The following is a 22,144-nucleotide window of genomic DNA, read 5'->3' as shown; positions in this document are numbered from 1 at the left end:
GGGGAGGGTTAAATATCCCAAAAAGCCCTTTTGGAGTGAGGGGGGGCCCAAATTTCGGGGCTGGGTGATCTTGGTTTCCTTGGGGGGGGGGGTGCAGCTACGTGGGGGTCCCGTATTTGGGTCTGGGGGTGCCAAACTTGGTTTTGGGGTGTCCCAGGGGGGTCCTGGCTTCCTTGGAAGGCTCCCAGACCTGGTTTTGGGTTCCCGAATGTGGTTTTGGGGGGGGTTTTGGGGGTTCCCGGGGGTCCTGGATCGGGCTCTGGGGGTGTCTCCCGGGTTTTGGGGCCCCCCTGAGCCCTGTGGCCCCGCAGGTGGGGGTGGGGGCCGGCAGCCACCCCCACAAGGTGAAGGTTTTCGGGCCGGGCGTGGCCAAGTCGGGGCTCAAGGCCCTGGAGCCGACGTTCTTCACCGTGGACTGCGCCGAGGCCGGCCAGGGTGGGCTTCGGGGGGCTCTGGGGGGGTTTGGAATGGGTTTGGGGGGATTTGGGGGGGATTTGGGGAGGTTTGGAATGGGTTTGGGGGGGTTTGGGGGGGTTTGGGTGGGTTTGGGGGATTTGGGGAGGTTTGGAATGGGTTTGGGGGGGTTTGGAATGGGTTTGGAATGGGTTTGGGGGGATTTGGAATGGGTTTGGGTGGGTTTGGAATGGGTTTGGGGGGGTTTGGAATGGGTTTGGGGGGATTTGGGGGGGATTTGGGTAGGTTTGGAATGGGTTTGGGGGGGTTTGGAATGGGTTTGGGGGGGTTTGGAATGGGTTTGGGGGGGTTTGGAATGGGTTTGGGGGGATTTGGGGGGGTTTGGAATGGGTTTGGGGGGATTTGGGGGGATTTGGGGAGGTTTGGAATGGGTTTGGGGGGATTTGGGGGGGTTTGGAATGGGTTTGGGGGGATTTGGGGGGGTTTGGAATGGGTTTGGGGGGGTTTGGGGAGGTTTGGAATGGGTTTGGGGGGGTTTGGAATGGGTTTGGGGGGGTTTGGAATGGGTTTGGGGGGATTTGGGGAGGTTTGGAATGGGTTTGGGGGGGTTTGGAATGGGTTTGGGGGGGTTTGGAATGGGTTTGGGGGGATTTGGGGAGGTTTGGAATGGGTTTGGGGGGATTTGGGGGGGATTTGGGGGGGTTTGGAATGGGTTTGGGGGGATTTGGGGGGGATTTGGGGGGGTTTGGAATGGGTTTGGGGGGATTTGGGGGGTTGGGGGGATTTGGGGAGGTTTGGAATGGGTTTGGGGAGGTTTGGAATGGGTTTGGGGGGGGTTGGGGGGGTTTGGAATGGGTTTGGGGAGGTTTGGAATGGGTTTGGGGGGATTTGGGGGGGATTTGGGTAGGTTTGGAATGGGTTTGGGGGGGTTTGGAATGGATTTGGGGAGATTTGGAATGGATTTGGGGGGGTTTGGAATGGGTTTGGGGGGGTTTGGAATGGGTTTGGGGGGGTTTGGAATGGGTTTGGAATGGGTTTGGGGGGGTTTGGAATGGGTTTGGGGGGATTTGGGGAGGTTTGGAATGGGTTTGGGGGGGTTTGGAATGGGTTTGGGGGGGTTTGGAATGGGTTTGGGGGGATTTGGAATGGGTTTGGGGGGATTTGGGGGGGTTTGAAATGGGTTTGGGTGGATTTGGGTAGGTTTGGAATGGGTTTGGAATGGGTTTGGGGGGATTTGGGTAGGTTTGGAATGGGTTGGGGGGGATTGGGGGGGTTTGGAATGGGTTTGGGGGGGTTTGGAATGGGTTTGGGGAGGTTTGGGGAAGTTTGGGTGGGTTTGGGGGGATTTGGGGGGGTTTGAAATGGGTTTGGGGGGATTTGGGTGGGTTTGGGAGGGTTTGGAATGGGTTTGGGGGGGTTTGGGGGGGTTTGGAATGGGTTTGGGGGAATTTGGGGGGGTTTGGAATGGGTTTGGGGGGTTTGGGTGGGTTTGGGGGGATTTGGGGGGGTTTGGAATGGGTTTGGGGGGGTTTGGGTGGGTTTGGGGGGTTTGGAATGGGTTTGGGGGGGCGTGGGGGTGGGTTTGGGGGTTTCCAGGGGCTTTGAGGGGATTTGGGGTGGATTTAGGGTGGATTTGGGGGCATTTGGGGAGGTTTGGGATGGGTTTGGGAGGGTTTTGGGAGAAGGGTTCAGTGTTTCCAGGAGCTCTGGGGGGGCTTAGGAGGGTTTGGGGAGGTTTGGGGTGGGATTTGAGGAGAATCAGGGTGGGTTTGGGGCTTTCCAGGAGCTTTGAGGAGGGGGGGGGGTGTTGAGGAGGCTTGGGGTGGGTTTGGGGGGATTTGGGTGGCATTTGGAGGCTCTGGGATGGAATTTGGGGTAGGTTTGAGGGGAGGTGAGGATTTTGGAAGCCACCCCCAGGTTTGGGGGGGGTGGGGAGGTTTTGGGGGTCGCTGACCCTCCCTCGATGCCCCCCAGGTGACGTCAGCATCGGCATCAAGTGCGCGCCGGGCGTGGTGGGCCCGGCCGAGGCCGACCTGGATTTCGACATCATCCGAAACGACAACGACACCTTCACGGTCAAGTACACGCCGCAGGGCGCGGGGCTGCACACCATCATGGTGCTGTTCGCCGGCCAGGTGGGGCTGGGGGCTTCAGGGGGGGCTGGGAGGGTCAGGGGGGTTCACGGGGTTTGGGGGGAACTGGGAGAACTGGGGGAATTGGGGGGTTTGGGGTCAGGGGGTTCCACCCCATCGTGGTGCTGTTTGCTGGTCAGGTGGGGCTGGGGGCTTTGGGGGGGCTTTGGGGGGGTCGGGAGGGGGCTGGGGGCTTTGGGGGGGCCTTGGGGGGGTCGGGAGGGGGCTGGGGGCTTTGGGGGGTCTGGGGGCTCAGGGGGGTTCAGGGGGTTTGGGGGGAATTGGGAGAACTGGGGGAACTGGGGGGATTTGGGGTCAGGGGGTTCCACCCCATCGTGGTGCTGTTCACTGGCCAGGTGGGGCTGGGGGCTTTGGGGGGGCTTTGGGGGGGTCGGGAGGGGGCTGGGGGCTTTGGGGGGGCCTTGGGGGGGTCGGGAGGGGGCTGGGGGCTTTGGGGGGGCCTTGGGGGGGTCGGGAGGGGGCTGGGGGCTCAGGGGGGTTCAGGGGGTTTGGGGGGAACTGGGAGAACTGGGGGAACTGGGGGGTTTTGGGGTCAGGGGGTTCCACCCCATCATGGTGCTGTTCGCTGGTCAGGTGGGGCTGGGGGCTTCAGGGGGGCTGGGGGGGGTCGGGGGGGGGCTGGGAGGGTCAGGGGGGTTCAGGGGGTTTGGGGGGAATTGGGAGAACTGGGGGAACTGGGGGGTTTTGGGGTCAGGGGGTTCCACCCCATTGTGGTGCTGTTCGCTGGTCAGGGGGGGCTGGGGGCTTTGGGGGGGCTTTGGGGGGGTCGGGAGGGGGCTGGGGGCTTTGGGGGGTCTGGGGGCTCAGGGGGGTTCAGGGGAATTGGGGGGAATTGGGAGAACTGGGGGAACTGGGGGGTTTGGGGTCAGGGGGTTCCACCCCATCATGGTGCTGTTCGCCGGCCAGGTGGGGCTGGGGGCTTCACGGGGGGCTGGGGGGGGTCGGGAGGGGGCTGGGGGCTTTGGGGGGGCCTTGGGGGGGTCGGGAGGGGGCTGGGGGCTCAGGGGGGTTCAGGGGGTTTGGGGGGAACTGGGAGAACTGGGGGGGTTTGGGGTCAGGGGGTTCCACCCCATTGTGGTGCTGTTCGCTGGTCAGGGGGGGCTGGGGGCTTTGGGGGGGCTTTGGGGGGATCGGGAGGGGGCTGGGGGCTTTGGGGGGTCTGGGGGCTCAGGGGGGTTCAGGGGGTTTGGGGGGAATTGGGAGAACTGGGGGAACTGGGGGGTTTTGGGGTCAGGGGGTTCCACCCCATCATGGTGCTGGGGGTTTTGGGGGGGCTGGGAGGGTCAGGGGGGGTTCAGGGGGTTTGGGGTCAGGGGGTTCCACCCCATTGTGGTGCTGTTTGCTGGTCAGGTGGGGCTGGGGGCTTTGGGGGGGCTTTGGGGGGTTCGGGAGGGGGCTGGGGGCTTTGGGGGGTCTGGGGGCTCAGGGGGGTTCAGGGGGTTTGGGGGGAATTGGGAGAACTGGGGGAACTGGGGGGTTTTGGGGTCAGGGGGTTCCACCCCATCGTGGTGCTGTTCGCTGGTCAGGTGGGGCTGGGGGCTTTGGGGGGGCTTTGGGGGCTCGGGGGAGGGTCAGGGGGGTTCAGGGGGTTTGGGGGGAATTGGGAGAACTGGGGGAACTGGGGGGTTTTGGGGTCAGGGGGTTCCACCCCATCATGGTGCTGTTCGCTGGTCAGGGGGGGCTGGGGGCTTCAGGGGGGGCTGGGGGGGTCGGGGGGGGCTGGGAGGGTCAGGGGGGTTCAGGGGGTTTGGGGGGAGTTGGGGGAATTGGGGGGTTTTGGGGGGTTTAGGGTCAGGGGGTTCCACACCATCATGGGGCTGGGGGCTTTGGGGAGGGGGGCTGGGAGGGTCAGGGGGGTTTGGGGTCAGGGGGTTCCACCCTATCGTGGTGCTATTTGCTGGTCAGGTGGGTGGGGGGCTCGGGGGGGGTCGGGAGGGGGCTGGGGGCTCAGGGGGGTTCAGGGGGTTTGGGGGGAATTGGGAGAACTGGGGGAACTGGGGGGTTTTGGGGTCAGGGGGTTCCACCCCCTCCTGGTGCTGTTCACTGGCCAGGTGGGGCTGGGGGCTTTGGGGGGGCCTTGGGGGGGTCGGGAGGGGGCTGGGGGCTTTGGGGGGTCTGGGGGCTCAGGGGGGTTCAGGGGAATTGGGGGGTTTTGGGGTCAGGGAGTTCCACCCCATTGTGGTGCTGTTCACTGGCCAGGGGGGGCTGGGGGCTTTGGGGGGGCTTTGGGGGGGCCTTGGGGGGGTCGGGAGGGGGCTGGGGGCTTTGGGGGGTCTGGGGGCTCAGGGGGGTTCAGGGGGTTTGGGGGGAACTGGGAGAACTGGGGGAACTGGGGGGTTTTGGGGTCAGGGGGTTCCACCCCATTGTGGTGCTGTTCGCTGGTCAGGTGGGGCTGGGGGCTTTGGGGGGGCTTTGGGGGGCTTTGAGAGGGGTCTGGGGACTCAGGGGGAATTGGGGGGGCTTTGGGGCGCTCAGGGGGGTTCAGGGGCTTTGGGGGCATTGGGGAGGCTCAGGGTTAGGGGGGTCTCTGGGGGGGTCTCACCCCACTGTCCCCCCCCCCCCCAGGCCACCCCCAGCAGCCCCATCTGGGTCAGGGGGCTCTCTGGGGGGGTCTCTGGGGGTCTCTGGGGGTGTCTCAGGTGTCTCAGGGGGGTCTCTGGGGGGTCTCAGGGGGGTCTCAGGGGGCTTTCGGGGGGTCTCAGGGGGGTCTCTGGGGGGTTTCGGGGGTCTCTGGGGGTCTCTGGGGGTCTCAGGGGGGTCTCAGGGGTGTCTCAGGGGGGTCTCAGGGGGGTCTCAGGGGGGTCTCAGGGGGGTTTCGGGGGTCTCAGGGGGCTCTCAGGGGGTTTCAGGGGGGTCTCAGGTGTCTCAGGGGGGTCTCAGGGGGTTTCAGGGGCTCTCAGGCGGTTTCAGGGGGTCTCAGGGGTCTCAGGGGGGTCTCAGGGGGGTCTCTGACCCCGCTGTGCCCCCCAGGCCACCCCCAGCAGCCCCATCCGGGTCAAGGTGGACCCTGCCCACGACGCCAGCAAGGTCAAGGCCGAGGGGCCCGGCCTGAGCCGCTCCGGTGGGTCTGGGGGCTTCGGGGGGCTCGGGGGGCTGGGGGGGGTCGTGGCGGATCCAGGAGGGAGTTTGGGGGGGTTTGGGGGTCCTGGGGGGGGTTGGGAGGGGTTTTAGGGGTTTTTTTGGGGGGGGTTCTTTTGGGATTTGGGGTTTTTGGGGAGATTCTTTTGGGATTTGGGGTTTTTGGGGAGATTCTTTTGGGATTTGGGGTTTTTTTTGGAGGGATTCTTTTGGGATTTGGGGGTTTTTTGGGGGGGGTTCTTTTGGGATTTGGGGTTTTTGGGGAGATTCTTTTGGGATTTGGGGTTTTTGGGGAGATTCTTTTGGGATTTGGGGATTTTTTGGGGAGATTCTTTTGGGATTTGGGGTTTTTTTTGGAGGGGGTTCTTTTGGGATTTGGGGGTTTTTTGGGGGGGGTTCTTTTGGGATTTGGGGTTTTTTTGGAGGGATTCTTTTGGGATTTGGGGTTTTTTTTGGGGGGGGTTCTTTTGGGATTTGGGGATTTTTTGGAGGGGTTCTTTTGGGATTTGGGGTTTTTGGGGAGATTCTTTTGGGATTTGGGGATTTTTTGGAGGGGGTTCTTTTGGGATTTGGGGTTTTTGGGGAGATTCTTTTGGGATTTGGGGTTTTTGGGGAGATTCTTTTGGGATTTGGGGTTTTTTTTGGAGGGGGTTCTTTTGGGATTTGGGGTTTTTTTCTGACCAGGATTTTGGGGTCTCCCCCAGGTGTGGAGCTGGGCAAGCCCACCCATTTCACGGTGACCACCAAGGGGGGCGGCCGGGCGGCCCTGGACGTGCAGGTGACCGGGCCGGGCAAGGGCGAGGCCGTGCGGGACCTGCAGGTGACCGACAACCACGACGGCACCCACACCGTCACCTACACCCCGCTGCAGCAGGTAGGGCACCCCGAAAGCCGAAATAACCCCCAAAAACGGACTCTGCACCCCGAAAAACCCCCAGAACCACCCCCTGAAATCCCAAATACACCCCAGAAATGGACTTTGCACCCCAAAAACACCCCCGATACGCTAAAGACACCCCAAAAACGGACTCTGCACCCTGAAAAACTCCAAAGACCACCCCTTGAAATCCCAAAAACACCCCAAAAATGGACTCTGCACCCCGAAAAACCCCCAGAACCACCCCCTGAAATCCCAAATACACCCCAAAAATGGACTCTGCACCCCAAAACCACCCCCGATACGCTAAAGACACCCCAAAAACGGACTCTGCACCCTGAAAAACTCCAAAGACCACCCCTTGAAATCCCAAAAACACCCCAAAAATGGACTCTGCACCCCGAAAAACCCCCAGAATCACCCCCTGAAATCCCAAATACACCCCAGAAACGGACTCTGCACCCCGAAAACACCCCCGATACGCCAAAGACACCCCAAACCTGCCCTCTGCACCCCAAAACCACAAAAAACCCGCCCTCTGCACCCCAAAATGCCCCAAAACCACCCTGTGATACCCCAAAACCGCTCTCTGCACCCCAAAACCACCCCCTGACACCCCAAAACCCCCCAAAACCGCCCTCTGCACCCCAAACACCCCAAAACCACCCCGTGATACCCCAAAACCCCCCAAAACTGCCCTCTGCACCCCAAAACCACCCCAAAACCACCCCCTGATACCCCAAAACCCCCCAAAACCGCCCTCTGCACCCCAAAACCTCCCTGTGATACCCCAAAACCCCCCAAAACCGCCCTCTGCACCCCAAAACCACCCCGTGGTACCCCAAAACCCCCCAAAACCGCCCTCTGCCCCCCAAAACCACCCCAAAACCACCCTGTGATACCCCAAACCCGCCCTCTGCACCCCAAAACCGCCCCCAAATCAGCCCCCGAAGCCCCAAAACCGCGCCCCGAGACCCCCAAAAGCAGCCCCCGACCCCCTCCCGGAACAGCTCTGGGGGGGGGGGGGAGGGGGGGTCCCCAAAGCCCTGGGCCCCCCCTGACCCCCCCCGTGCCCCCCCAGGGTAATTTGGGGGTGTCGGTGACCTACGGGGGCGACCCCATCCCCAAAAGTCCCTTCAGCGTCGGGGTCAGCCCCGGGCTGGACCTGGGCAAGATCAAAATCTCCGGCCTGGACCACAGTAAGGGGGGGGGGGGGGGGGATCTGGGTTTTGGGGGGATTTGGGGGGATTTGGGGATGTGGAAGGAGGGGGGTGGGCACGGGGGGGGGGGTTTGGGGGGTCCCCGGTTTTGGGATTCACCCCCCCCCCGGTTTTGGGTCCCCCCTCCCCATTTCCGTGCCCCCCCCATTTCCGTGCCCCCTCCCCCTTTTCCGTGCCCCCTCCTCTTTTCCGTGCCCCCTCCCCATTTCTGTGCCCCCCCCCATTTCCGTGCCCCCCCATTTCCGTGCCCCCTCCCCCATTTCCGTGCCCCCCCCCTTTCCATGCCCCCCCCCATTTCCGTGCCCCCTCCCCCCTTTCCGTGCCCCCCTCCCCATTTCCGTGCCCCCTCCCCATTTCCCTGCCCCCTCCCCCATTTCCATGCCCCCTCCCCCATTCCCGTGCCCCCCCATTCCCGTGCCCCCCCCATTTCCATGCCCCCCTCCCCATTCCCGTGCCCCCTCCCCATTTCCCTGCCCCCTCCCCCATTCCCATGCCCCCTCCCCCATTCCCGTGCCCCCCCATTCCCGTGCCCCCTCCCCCTTTCTGTGCCCCCTCCCCCTTTCTGTGCCCCCTCCCCATTTCCCTGCCCCCTCCCCATTTCCCTGCCCCCTCCCCCATTTCCGTGCCCCCTCCCCCATTTCCGTGCCCCCTCCCCATTTCTGTGCCCCCTCCCCCTTTCTGTGCCCCCTCCCCCTTTCTGTGCCCCCTCCCCCTTTCTGTGCCCCCTCCCCCTTTTCCGTGCCCCCTCCCCATTCCCGTGCCCCCTCCCCCCTTTCCGTGCCCCCCTCCCCATTCCCGTGCCCCCTCCCCCATTTCCGTGCCCCCTCCCCATTCCCGTGCCCCCTCCCCATTTCCGTGCCCCCCCCTTTTCCGTGCCCCCTCCCCATTCCCGTGCCCCCTCCCCCTTTTCCGTGCCCCCTCCCCATTCCCGTGCCCCCTCCCCATTTCCCGTGCCCCCTCCCCCATTTCCGTGCCCCCTCCCCATTTCCGTGCCCCCTCCCCATTCCCGTGCCCCCTCGCCATTCCCATGTCCCCCCATTCCCGTGCCCCCTCCCCCATTTCCGTGCCCCCTCCCCATTCCCGTGCCCCCTCCCCATTCCCGTGCCCCCTCCCCATTCCCGTGCCCCCCCATTTCCGTGCCCCCTGACGCCGTTTCCCCCCGCAGAGCTGGAGGTGGGCAAGGCGCAGGAGTTCACGGTGAAGACCAAGGGGGCGGGGGGCCAGGGCAAGGTGGGCGCTCGGATTTTGGGGCCGTCCCGCAAGGGGGTCCCGTGCACGGTGGAGCCGGGCCCCGCCCCCGAGAGCAGCGCCGTGCGCTTCGTGCCGCGCGACGAGGGCCCCCACAGCGTCGAGGTCACCTACGACGGCGTCCCCGTGCCCGGCAGCCCCTTCCCCGTCGAGGCCGTGCCACCCACAGACCCCTCCAAGGTCAGCGCAGGGGGTTTGGGGGAGTTTGTGGAGGAGAATTTGGGGTGGGGGTTTTGGGACTCAATCCAACCCAAACAACCGAAGTTATCCGAACTCAACGCAACTCAATCAATCCAACCCAACTTAACTCAACTGAACCCAACCAATCCAACCCAACTCAACTGAACCCAACCAATCCAACCCAACTGAACCCAACTCAACCCAACCAATCCAACCCAACTCAACTCAACTGAACCCAACCAATCCAACCCAACTCAACTCAACCCAACTGAACCCAACCAATCCAACCCAACTCAACTCAACTGAACCCAACCAATCCAACCCAACTCAACTCAACCCAACTGAACCCAACCAATCCAACCCAACTCAACTCAACTGAACCCAACCAATCCAACCCAACTGAACCCAACCCAACTCAACCCAACCAATCCAACCCAACTGAACCCAACTCAACCCAACCAATCCAACCCAACTGAACCCACTTCAACCCAACCAATCCAACCCAACCCAACTGAACCCAACTGAACCCAGCCAACCCATCCCAACTGAACCCACCTCAACCCAACCAGTTCAACCCAACTGAACCCAACCCAACTGAACCCACCTCAACCCAACCAATCCAACCCAGCTGAACCCACCTCAACCCAACCAATCCAATCCAACTGAACTCAACCCAACTCAACCCAACTCAACCCAACTCAACCAACCCAACTGAACCCAACTCAACCAACCCAACTGAACCCAACCAATCCAACCCATCCCAACTTAACCCATCTCACCCTTTCCCATTCCCCCAGGTCCGCGCCTTCGGCCCCGGTCTCCAGGGGGGCCTGGCGGGGGTTCCAGCCCCGTTCACCATCGACACCAAAGGTGCCGGCACAGGCGGTTTGGGGCTGACCGTGGAGGGGCCCTGCGAGGCCAAAATCGAGTGCCAGGACAACGGTGACGGCACCTGCTCCGTGTCCTACCTGCCCACGGAGCCCGGCGACTACAACATCAACATCCTCTTCGCCGGCGCCCACATCCCGGGCTCACCCTTCCGTGCCCCGATCCGGCCCCAATTTGACCCTTCCAAGGTCACCTGCGAAGGGCCGGGGTTGGAGAAGGCCACGGCCGGACAGCCGGGCCGCTTCCGGGTGGACTGCAGCCGGGCGGGAACGGCCGAGCTGACCATCGGCATCGCATCGGAAGCCGGGGCGCGGGCGGAAGTGAGGGTGGAGGAGAACGGGGACGGCATTTACACCATCGCCTACACGCCGCGCAGCGCCGGCGTTCACACCGTCACCGTGGAGTACGGCGGGCAGCCCGTGCCGCACTTCCCCAGCACCGTGCGCGTGGAGCCGGCGCCGGCAGCGGTGGATACAGCCGGCATCAAGGTGTACGGGCCTGGCGTGGAGGGGAAGGGTGAGTTGCGGTGGGGTGGAAGGGTTGGGTTGGGATGAGTTGGGTTGAATTGAGTTGGGTTGAGTTGGGTTGGGTTGGTTGAGTTGGGTTGGGATGAGTTTGGATGAGTTGGGTTGGGTTGAGTTGGGTTGGGATGAGCTGGGTTGGATTGGGATGAGTTGGGTTGGGTTGAGTTGGGTTGGGTTGAGTTGAGTTGGGATGAGCTGGGTTGGATTGGGATGAGTTGGGTTGGGATGGGTTGGGTTGGGATGGGTTGGGTTGGGATGAGTTGGGTTGGGATGAGTTGGGTTGGGTTGGGATGAGTTTGGTTGGGTTGGGATGAGTTGGATTGGGATGAGTTGGGTTGGGTTGGGATGAGTTGGGTTGGGTTGGGATGAGTTGGGTTGGGATGGGTTGGGTTGGGATGAGTTTGGATGGGTTGGGATGAGTTGGGTTGGGATGGGTTGGGTTGGGATGAGTTGGGTTGGGTTGGGATGAGTTGGGTTGGGATGGGTTGGGTTGGGATGAGTTTGGATGGGTTGGGATGAGTTGGGTTGGGATGGGTTGGGTTGGGATGAGTTGGGATGGGATGAGTTGGGATGAGTTGGGTTGGGTTGGGATGAGTTGGGTTGGGATGGGATGAGTTGGGTTGGGATGGGATGAGTTGGGTTGGGTTGGGATGAGTTGGGTTGGGATGAGTTGGGTTGGGATGAGTTGGGATGGGTTGGGTTGGGATGAGTTGGGATGAGTTGGGTTGGGATGGGATGAGTTGGGTTGGGTTGGGTTGGGTTGGGATGAGTTGGGTTGGGATGAGTTGGGTTGGGTTGGGATGAGTTGGGTTGGGATGAGTTGGGTTGGGTTGGGTTGCAAGAAGACCCCGATGTCCCCAATCCCCGTTTCCCGCCCCGTTCCAGGCGTGTTCCGCGAGGCCGTGACGGAGTTCGAGGTGGACGCCCGGGCGGTGGCCAAGGCCGGGGGTCCCCATGTCAAGGCTCTTGTGTCCAACCCCTCCGGAAACGTCACCGAGACCTTCGTGGAGGACCGGGGGGACGGCACCTACCACGTGGAGTACACGCCCTACGAGGAGGGTGAGCGTGCCGGGAATTCCGGGTGGAATGAGGCCGATTTTGGGGGATTTTCAGGGATTTTGGTGGGATTTTGTGGGACTTGGAGGCATTTGGTGGGATATTGGGGGATTTGGATGGATTTTAGGGGGATTTGGTGGGATTTTAGGGGCATTGGTGGGATTTCGGTGGAATATTTTGGAGATTTGGAGGGATTTGGAAGCATTTTGTGGGATATTGGGGGATTTGGAGGGATTTGGGGGGGATTGGTGGGATTTTGGATGATTTTGAGGAATATTTTGGAGATTTGGAGGGATTTGGAAGCATTTTGTGGGATATTGGGGGATTTTAGGGTGATTTTGGGTGATTTTGAGGAATATTTTGGAGATTTGGAGGGATTTGGAAGCATTTTGTGGGATTTGGAGGGATTTTGTGGGACTTGGAGACGTTTTGTGGGATATTGGGGGATTTGGAGGGATTTTGGGTGATTTTGGGTGATCTTGAGGAGCATTTTGGAGATTTGGAGGTATTTTGTGGGATATTGGGGGATTTAGAGGGATTTTGGGGGGATTTTGGGGGATTTTGGGTGATCTTGAGGAGCATTTTGGAGATGTGGAGGCATTTGGAGGCATTTTGTGGGATATTGGGGGATTTAGAGGGATTTTGGGGGGATTTTGGGGGATTTTGGGTGATCTTGAGGAGCATTTTGGAGCTGTGGAGGGATTTGGAGGCATTTTGTGGGATATTGGGGGATTTGGAGGGATTTTAGGGGGATTGGTGGGATTTGGATGGATTTTGGGTGATCTTGAGGAGCATTTTGGAGATGAGGGATCTGGAGGCATTTTGTGGGATATTGGGGGATTTGGAGGGATTTTGGGGGGATTTTGGGGGATTTTGGGTGATCTTGAGGAGTATTTTGGAGATTTGGAGGCATTTTGTGGGATATTGGGGGATTTAGAGGGATTTGGGGGGGATTTTGGGTGATCTTGAGGACTATTTTGGAGCTGTGGAGGCATTTGGAGGCATTTTGTGGGATATTGGGGGATTTGGAGGGATTTTGGGGGATTTTGGGTGATCTTGAGGAGCATTTTGGAGATGAGGGATCTGGAGGGATATTGGGGGATTTGGAGGGATTTTAGGTGGGATTGATGGGATTTGGAGGAGCATTTTGGAGCTGTGGAGGCATTTGGAAGCCATTGTGTGGGATTTGGGGTGAGCCCGTGCCCTGTCCAGGCCTGCACACGGTGGATGTGACGTACGGGGGGTCCCCGGTGCCGCTGAGCCCCTTCCGTGTGCCCGTCACCGAGGGCTGTGACCCCGCCCGCGTTCGGGTCCACGGCCCCGGCATCCAGAGCGGCACCACCAACCAACCCAACAAATTCACCGTGGAGACCCGGTGAGAGCCCCAAAACGCCCCTTTCACCCCAAATCCTTCTCCTGCTCACTCTAAATCCCTTTTCCCCCAAAGTTCCTCTTCCCACAAAACCCCCCAAATCCCATTTTTCCCCCCAAACCCCTTCCCTAAATCCTGTTTCTCCCCCAAATCTCCTCCTCCCATGACCCCAAAATCCCCTTTTTCCGATCCCCAAATCCCATTTTTAACCTCCCAAAATCCTTCCCTAAAACCCTTTTTCCCCCCAAATTCTTCCCTCCCGTGACCCCTAAATCCTCCTTTTTCCCAAATCTCCTCCCACTCCCCATAAATCCACCTTTTCCCCAACCCTCTCCCTGCTGACCCCAAATCCCATTTTTCCCCCAAACCCTCTCCCTGCTGACCCCAAATCCCATTTTTCCCCCAAACCCTCTCCCTGCTGACCCCAAATCCCATTTTTCCCCCAAACCCTCTCCCTGCTGACCCCAAATCCCGTTTTTCCCCCCCAAACCCCACTCCCGGTGACCCCAAATCCCATTTTTCCCCCCAATCCTCTCCCTGCTCACCCCAAATCCCATTTTTCCCCCAAACCCTCTCCCTGCTGACCCCAAATCCCATTTTCCCCCCAAACCCTCTCCCTGCTGACCCCAAATCCCATTTTTTCCCCTCAATCCTCTCCCTGATGACCCCAAATCCCATTTTTCCCCCCAAACCCTCTCCCTGCTCACCCCAAATCCCATTTTCCCTCCAAACCCTCTCCCTGCTGACCCCAAATCCCATTTTTCCCCCCAAACCCTCTCCCTGCTCACCCAACCCACTTCTTTTCCCCCGCAAATCTCCCCCTCCCCCGCTCCCTAAATCCACTTTTCCCCCCCAAACCCCACTCCCGGTGACCCCAAATCCCATTTTTCCCCTCAATCCTCTCCCTGCTGACCCCAAATCCCATTTTTCCCCCCAACCCTCTCCCTGCTGACCCCAAACCCCATTTTTCCCCCCAAACCCTCTCCCTGCTGACCCCAAACCCCATTTTTCCCCCCAAACCCTCTCCCTGCTGACCCCAAATCCCATTTTTCCCCCAAACCCTCTCCCTGCTGACCCCAAACCCCATTTTTCCCCCCAAACCCCACTCCCAGTGACCCCAAACCCCATTTTTCCCCCCAAACCCCACTCCCAGTGACCCCAAACCCCACTCCCGGTGACCCCAAATCCCATTTTTCCCCCCAAACCCTCTCCCTGCTGACCCCAAACCCCATTTTTCCCCCCAAACCCCACTCCCTGCTGACCCCAAATCCCATTTTCCCCCCCAAATCCTCTCCCTGCTGACCCCAAATCCCATTTTCCCCCCCAAACCCCACTCCCAGTGACCCCAAATCCCATTTTTCCCCCCCAATCCTCTCCCTGCTCACCCCAAACCCCATTTTTCCCCCCAAACCCTTTCCCTGCTGACCCCAAACCCCATTTTTCCCCCCAAACCCTCTCCCTGCTGACCCCAAATCCCATTTTTCCCCCCAAACCCCACTCCCAGTGACCCCAAACCCCATTTTTCCCCCAAACCCTCTCCCTGCTGACCCCAAATCCCATTTTTCCCCCCAAACCCCACTCCCAGTGACCCCAAACCCCATTTTTCCCCCCAAACCCCACTCCCAGTGACCCCAAATCCCATTTTCCCCCCCAAACCCCACTCCCAGTGACCCCAAATCCCATTTTTTTCCAGCGGGGCCGGCACGGGGGGGTTGGGCTTGGCCGTGGAGGGGCCCTCGGAGGCCAAAATGTCCTGCACGGACAACAAGGACGGGAGCTGCTCCGTGGAGTACGTGCCCTACGAGCCGGGAACCTACAGCCTCAACGTCACCTACGGCGGCCACCAGGTCCCCGGTGAGCGCGGCGGGGGCTGGGAGGCCTCGGGAATTGCTGGGGAACGCCTTGGGGCAATTTGGGAATTTTTTAGGATTTTTTGGGGGATTTTTTAGGGATTTTTGGGGGGTTTTTTAGGATTTTTTGGGGATTTTTTTGGGATTTTTGAGGATTTTTTGGGGATTTTTTAGGAATTTTTCAGGATTTTTTGGGGATTTTTTAGGAATTTTTTAGGATTTTTTGGGGGATTTTTTGGGGGTTTTTTAGGATTTTTTGGGGGATTTTTAGGGATTTTTTAGGATTTTTTGGGGATTTTTTAGGAATTCTTCAGGATTTTTTGGGGATTTTTTAGGAATTTTTTAGGATTTTTTGGGGGATTTTTTGGGGGTTTTTTAGGATTTTTTGGGGGATTTTTAGGGATTTTTTAGGATTTTTTGGGGATTTTTTAGGAATTTTTTAGGATTTTTTGGGGGATTTTTTAGGGATTTTTTGGGGGTTTTTTAGGATTTTTTGGGGGATTTTTCAGGAATTTTTCAGGATTTTTTGGGGGACTTTTTAGGATTTTTAAGGAATTTTTCAGGATTTTTTGGGGTTTTTTTAGGATTTTTAAGGAATTTTTTAGGATTTTTTGGGGTATTTTTAGGAATTTTTGGGGGATTTTTCAGGATTTTTTGGGGAATTTTTAGGAATTTTTTTAGAAAATTTTCAGGATTTTTTAAGGAATTTTTGAGGATTTTTTGGGGGGTTTTTTAGGATTTTTTTAGGAATTTTTCAGGATTTTTTAAGGAATTTTTCAGGATTTTTTTTGAATTTTTTAGGACTTTTAAGGAATTTTTCAGGATTTTTTGGGGGGATTTTTAAGGAATTTTTGGAGATTTTTTAGGAATTTTTGGGGAATTTTTGGGGAATTTTTGGGGGAAATTTTTAGGATTTTTGGGGAATTTTGAAGAAATTTTTTGGGAATTTTTTGGGAATTTTTTGGAATTTTTTAGGAATTTTTTTGGATTTTTTGGGGACTTTTGGGAAGTTTTTTAGGATTTTTTGGGGGAATTTTTGGGGATTTTTTTGGGATTTTTAAAGGATATTTTGGGAATTTGGAGGGAATTTTTTAGGAATTTTTGGGAATTTTTTGGAGAATTTTTTGGAATTTTTTGGGGAAGTTTTGGGGAATTTGGGGGAATTTTGGGGGCAATTTTCAGGGATTAAAAAGAAAAACTTGGGTGATTTTCAGGGAATTTGAGGGGGCCTGGGGAGGATTTTTAGGGAGTTTGGGGGGAATTCCCCTGGTGACCCCTAAATCCCCTTTTTCCCCCAATTCCCTTTCCTGGTGAACCCTAAACCCTCTTTTTTTCCCCAAAACCCTTCCCCGGGTGACCCCAAACCCATCCCACAACCCCTAAATCCCATTGTTTCCCCCCAAACCCATCCCACAACCCCTAAATCCCATTGTTTCCCCCCAAACCCATCCCACAAGCCCTAAATCCCATTGTTTCCCCACAAGCCCTAAATCCCATTTTTTCCCCCAAACCCATCCCACAACCCCTAAATCCCATTGTTTCCCCCCCAAACCCATCCCACAACCCCTAAATCCCATTTTTTCCCCCCAAACCCATCCCACAACCCCTAAATCCCATTCTTCCCCCCAAACCCATCCCACAACCCCTAAATCCCATTTTTTCCCCCCAAACCCATCCCACAACCCCAAAATCCCATTGTTTCCCCCCAAACCCATCCCACAAGCCCTAAATCCCATTTCTTTCCCCCAAACCCATCCCACAACCCCTAAATCCCATTGTTTCCCCCCAAACCCATCCCACAACCCCTAAATCCCATTGTTTCCCCCCAAACCCATCCCACAACCCCTAAATCCCATTGTTTCCCCCCAAACCCATCCCACAACCCCTAAATCCCATTTTTTCCCCCCAAACCCATCCCACAACCCCTAAATCCCATTTCTTTCCCCCAAACCCATCCCACAACCCCTAAATCCCATTTTTTTCCCCCCAAACCCATCCCACAACCCCTAAATCCCATTGTTCCCCCCCAAACCCATCCCACAACCCCTAAATCCCATTTTTTCTCCCCAAACCCATCCCACAAGCCCTAAATCCCATTTTTTCCCCCCAAACCCATCCCACAAGCCCTAAATCCCATTGTTTCCCCCCAAACCCATCCCACAACCCCTAAATCCCATTGTTTCCCCCCAAACCCATCCCACAAGCCCTAAATCCCATTGTTTCCCCCCAAACCCATCCCACAAGCCCTAAATCCCATTTTTTCCCCCCAAACCCATCCCACACCCCCTAAATCCCATTGTTTCCACCCAAACCCATCCCACAACCCCTAAATCCCATTGTTTCCCCCCAAACCCATCCCACAACCCCTAAATCCCATTGTTTCCCCCCAAACCCATCCCACAACCCCTAAATCCCTTTTTTTCCCCCCAAACCCATCCCACAGCCCCTAAATCCCATTGTTTCCCCCCAAACCCATCCCACAACCCCTAAATCCCATTGTTTCCCCCCAAACCCATCCCACAACCCCTAAATCCCATTCTTCCCCCCAAACCCATCCCACAACCCCTAAATCCCATTTTTTCCCCCCAAACCCATCCCACAGCCCCTAAATCCCATTGTTTCCCCCCAAACCCATCCCACAACCCCTAAATCCCATTTTTCTCCCCCCAAACCCATCCCACAACCCCTAAATCCCATTGTTTCCCCCCAAACCCATCCCACAACCCCTAAATCCCATTGTTTCCCCCCAAACCCATCCCACAACCCCTAAATCCCATTGTTTCCCCCCAAACCCATCCCACAAGCCCTAAATCCCATTTTTTCTCCCCAAACCCATCCCACAACCCCTAAATCCCATTTTTTCCCCCCAAACCCATCCCACAAGCCCTAAATCCCATTTCTTTCCCCCAAACCCATCCCACAACCCCTAAATCCCATTGTTTCCCCCCAAACCCATCCCACAACCCCTAAATCCCATTGTTTCCCCCCAAACCCATCCCACAAGCCCTAAATCCCGTTTTTTTCCCCCCAAACCCATCCCACAACCCCTAAATCCCATTGTTTCCCCCCAAACCCATCCCACAACCCCTAAATCCCATTTTTTCCCCCCAAACCCATCCCACAACCCCTAAATCCCATTGTTTCCCCCCAAACCCATCCCACAACCCCTAAATCCCATTTTTTTCCCCCCAAACCCATCCCACAACCCCTAAATCCCATTGTTTCCCCCCAAACCCATCCCACAACCCCTAAATCCCATTTTTTCCCCCAAACCCATCCCACAACCCCTAAATCCCATTGTTTCCCCCCAAACCCATCCCACAACCCCTAAATCCCATTTTTCCCCCCAAACCCATCCCACAACCCCTAAATCCCATTTTTTCCCCCCAAACCCATCCCACAGCCCCTAAATCCCATTTTTCTCCCCCCAAACCCATCCCACAAGCCCTAAATCCCATTGTTTCCCCCCAAACCCATCCCACAACCCCTAAATCCCATTGTTTCCCCCCAAACCCATCCCACAAGCCTTAAATCCCATTTTTTCCCCCCAAACCCATCCCACAACCCCTAAATCCCATTTTTTCCCCCAAACCCATCCCACAACCCCTAAATCCCATTGTTTCCCCACAAACCCATCCCACAGCCCCTAAATCCCATTGTTTCCCCCCAAACCCATCCCACAACCCCTAAATCCCATTTTTTCCCCCCAAACCCATCCCACAACCCCTAAATCCCATTGTTCCCCCCCAAACCCATCCCACAACCCCTAAATCCCATTTTTTCCCCACAAGCCCTAAATCCCATTTCTTCCCCCCAAACCCATCCCACAACCCCTAAATCCCATTTTTTTCCCCCAAACCCATCCCACAACCCCTAAATCCCATTGTTCCCCCCCAAACCCATCCCACAACCCCTAAATCCCATTTTTTCCCCACAAGCCCTAAATCCCATTTCTTCCCCCCAAACCCATCCCACAACCCCTAAATCCCATTTTTTCTCCCCAAACCCATCCCACAACCCCTAAATCCCATTGTTCCCCCCCAAACCCATCCCACAACCCCTAAATCCCATTTTTTTCCCCCCAAACCCATCCCACAACCCCTAAATCCCATTTTTCTCCCCAAACCCATCCCACAACCCCTAAATCCCATTTTTTTCCCCCCAAACCCATCCCACAACCCCTAAATCCCATTGTTTCCCCCCAAACCCATCCCACAACCCCTAAATCCCATTGTTTCCCCCCAAACCCATCCCACAACCCCTAAATCCCGTTTTTTCCCCCCAAACCCATCCCACAACCCCTAAATCCCATTGTTTCCCCCCAAACCCATCCCACAAGCCCTAAATCCCATTTTTTCCCCACAAGCCCTAAATCCCATTGTTTCCCCCCAAACCCATCCCACAACCCCTAAATCCCATTTTTTTCCCCCCAAACCCATCCCACAACCCCTAAATCCCGTTTTTTCCCCCCAAACCCATCCCACAACCCCTAAATCCCATTTTTCCCCCCAAACCCATCCCATAAGCCCTAAATCCCATTGTTTCCCCCAAACCCATCCCACAAGCCCTAAATCCCATTGTTTCGCCCCAAACCCATCCCACAACCCCTAAATCCCATTGTTTCCCCCCAAACCCATCCCACAAGCCCTAAATCCCATTGTTTCCCCCCAAACCCATCCCACAACCCCTAAATCCCATTGTTTCCCCCCAAACCCATCCCACAACCCCTAAATCCCATTTTTTTCCCCCCAAACCCATCCCACAACCCCTAAATCCCATTGTTTCCCCCCAAACCCATCCCACAACCCCTAAATCCCATTTTTTCCCCCAAACCCATCCCACAACCCCTAAATCCCATTGTTTCCCCCCAAACCCATCCCACAACCCCTAAATCCCATTTTTCCCCCCAAACCCATCCCACAACCCCTAAATCCCATTTTTTCCCCCCAAACCCATCCCACAACCCCTAAATCCCATTTTTCTCCCCCCAAACCCATCCCACAAGCCCTAAATCCCATTGTTTCCCCCCAAACCCATCCCACAACCCCTAAATCCCATTGTTTCCCCCCAAACCCATCCCACAAGCCTTAAATCCCATTTTTTCCCCCCAAACCCATCCCACAACCCCTAAATCCCATTTTTTCCCCCAAACCCATCCCACAACCCCTAAATCCCATTGTTTCCCCACAAACCCATCCCACAGCCCCTAAATCCCATTGTTTCCCCCCAAACCCATCCCACAACCCCTAAATCCCATTTTTTCCCCCCAAACCCATCCCACAACCCCTAAATCCCATTGTTCCCCCCCAAACCCATCCCACAACCCCTAAATCCCATTTTTTCCCCACAAGCCCTAAATCCCATTTCTTCCCCCCAAACCCATCCCACAACCCCTAAATCCCATTTTTTCTCCCCAAACCCATCCCACAACCCCTAAATCCCATTGTTCCCCCCCAAACCCATCCCACAACCCCTAAATCCCATTTTTTTCCCCCCAAACCCATCCCACAACCCCTAAATCCCATTTTTTTCCCCCCAAACCCATCCCACAACCCCTAAATCCCGTTTTTTCCCCCCAAACCCATCCCACAACCCCTAAATCCCATTTTTCCCCCCAAACCCATCCCATAAGCCCTAAATCCCATTGTTTCCCCCAAACCCATCCCACAAGCCCTAAATCCCATTGTTTCGCCCCAAACCCATCCCACAACCCCTAAATCCCATTGTTTCCCCCCAAACCCATCCCACAAGCCCTAAATCCCATTGTTTCCCCCCAAACCCATCCCACAAGCCCTAAATCCCATTTTTTCCCCCCAAACCCATCCCACAACCCCTAAATCCCATTGTTTCCCCCCAAACCCCAGGGAGCCCGTTCCAGGTGCCGGTGTCGGACGTGGTGGACGCGTCCCGAGTGTCCTGCGGGGGTCCGGGGCTGACCCCCGGCCACGTCCGGGCCAACGTCCCCCAGACCTTCACCGTGGACACCTCCAAGGCCGGGGTGGCCCCGCTGGACGTCAAAGTCCAGGGCCCCAAAGGTCAGCGGGGGGAGTTTTGGGGGGATTTAGGGGGTTTTAAAGGGGATTTTGGGGGCTTTGGGGTCTCTCTGTGTGAGGTTTGGGGGGTTCTCTGAGGGTGCTCTGTGGATTTGGGGGGTTTTTAGTGGGATTTGAGAGGATGCTGGGGGACTTGGAGGGGGTTCTGAGAGGATTTTGGGGGGGATCCTGGGGGATTTTAGATTTTTGGGGGGGGGGGGTTGGGGGGGGGGTTTTGTGGGATTTGGGGGAGGTTGGGGGGTTTTGGAGGATTCCTTGGGGGTTTTCAGGGGGTTTGGGGTGCTCAGGAGTGGCTCTTGGGGCATCCTACGGGGTCTTGGTCTGCCCTGTGGGCTTTTTGGGGCACTCTGTGGCATTTTGGGGCTGCCCTGTACCAACTTTTTGGAGTCTTGAAGGCGGCCCGTCGTGGCTTTTGGGTTCTTCTATGGGGTTTTTCACCCATCCCACAACGTTCTGAGCTCCTCAGAGCCTCTCGGGCCACCCCAAACCCCTCCTGAAAAACCCCTTTATCCCACCCCAGGGGTGCTGGAGCCGGTGGACGTGGCCGACAACGGGGACGGGACGCAGCGCGTGTCCTACGTGCCCTCCCGGGAAGGACCCTACAGCATCTCCGTGCGCTACGGCGACCACGAGGTGCCCCGCAGGTGAGTCCTGGAGGGGGGACGATTCCAGGCATCTCCAGAGGGGGTTTTTAGGGTGCCCTAACCCCTGAATTCCTCCCCAAAGCCCCTTCAAGGTGAAGGCGCTGCCCACCCACGATGCCAGCAAGGTGCGGGCGAGCGGCCCCGGCCTCAACACCACCGGGGTGCCGGCCAGTCTGCCCGTGGAGTTCACCATCGACGCCAAGGATGCCGGCGAGGGGCTGCTGGCCGTGCAGATCACGGTGCGAGGGGGCTTCGGGGTCCCGGGGGTTGGGTTTTGGGGGGGTTTGGAGTGGGTGAGGAGCCTTGGAGGGTCTTGGGTTTGGGGTGGTGGCACTGGAGAAGCTCTGGTTTGGAGGGGTCTTTGGAGCTTCATGGGGGTGGTTGGCACTGGAAAGCGCCGGTTTTGGGGTGTAGAGAAAGGGACACGCCCAGTTTTTGGGGCTGGATTTATCCCAAGAGGAATTTGAGGTGGGAGAACTCCAGGCAAAACATCAGGAGAACTTCCCCCGGTGGGTTTTTGGACCACAACCTCCAAACCCACTCGGGAGCTCTGAGAGCCCTGAGATCCTTTTCGTGGCCCTAAAATC

The 22,144-nt window shown here is 57.4% G+C and overlaps 1 protein-coding gene across 1 annotated transcript in view; it reads left to right on the top strand.

Moving 5' to 3' along the window:
* The window catches only part of FLNA (filamin A), a 114,792-nt gene that overhangs the window by 34,460 nt on the left and 58,188 nt on the right, over nucleotides 1–22,144 (top strand). Inside the window, exons 16-28 of the mRNA XM_082300400.1 lie at nucleotides 312–435; nucleotides 2,389–2,549; nucleotides 5,538–5,628; nucleotides 6,350–6,519; nucleotides 7,604–7,721; nucleotides 8,908–9,170; nucleotides 9,968–10,574; nucleotides 11,468–11,641; nucleotides 12,851–13,013; nucleotides 14,704–14,864; nucleotides 20,725–20,895; nucleotides 21,434–21,557; nucleotides 21,640–21,796. Coding sequence (XP_082156526.1) covers nucleotides 312–435; nucleotides 2,389–2,549; nucleotides 5,538–5,628; nucleotides 6,350–6,519; nucleotides 7,604–7,721; nucleotides 8,908–9,170; nucleotides 9,968–10,574; nucleotides 11,468–11,641; nucleotides 12,851–13,013; nucleotides 14,704–14,864; nucleotides 20,725–20,895; nucleotides 21,434–21,557; nucleotides 21,640–21,796 — 2,484 coding nt within the window. The remainder of the gene's footprint in view (nucleotides 1–311; nucleotides 436–2,388; nucleotides 2,550–5,537; nucleotides 5,629–6,349; nucleotides 6,520–7,603; nucleotides 7,722–8,907; nucleotides 9,171–9,967; nucleotides 10,575–11,467; nucleotides 11,642–12,850; nucleotides 13,014–14,703; nucleotides 14,865–20,724; nucleotides 20,896–21,433; nucleotides 21,558–21,639; nucleotides 21,797–22,144) is intronic.

This window comes from Coloeus monedula (assembly GCF_965178545.1).
Source record: "Coloeus monedula genome assembly, chromosome: 39".
In the NCBI taxonomy this organism is placed as follows: Eukaryota; Metazoa; Chordata; class Aves; order Passeriformes; family Corvidae; genus Coloeus; species Coloeus monedula.
This window is presented reverse-complemented; position numbering and strand designations above follow the sequence as displayed.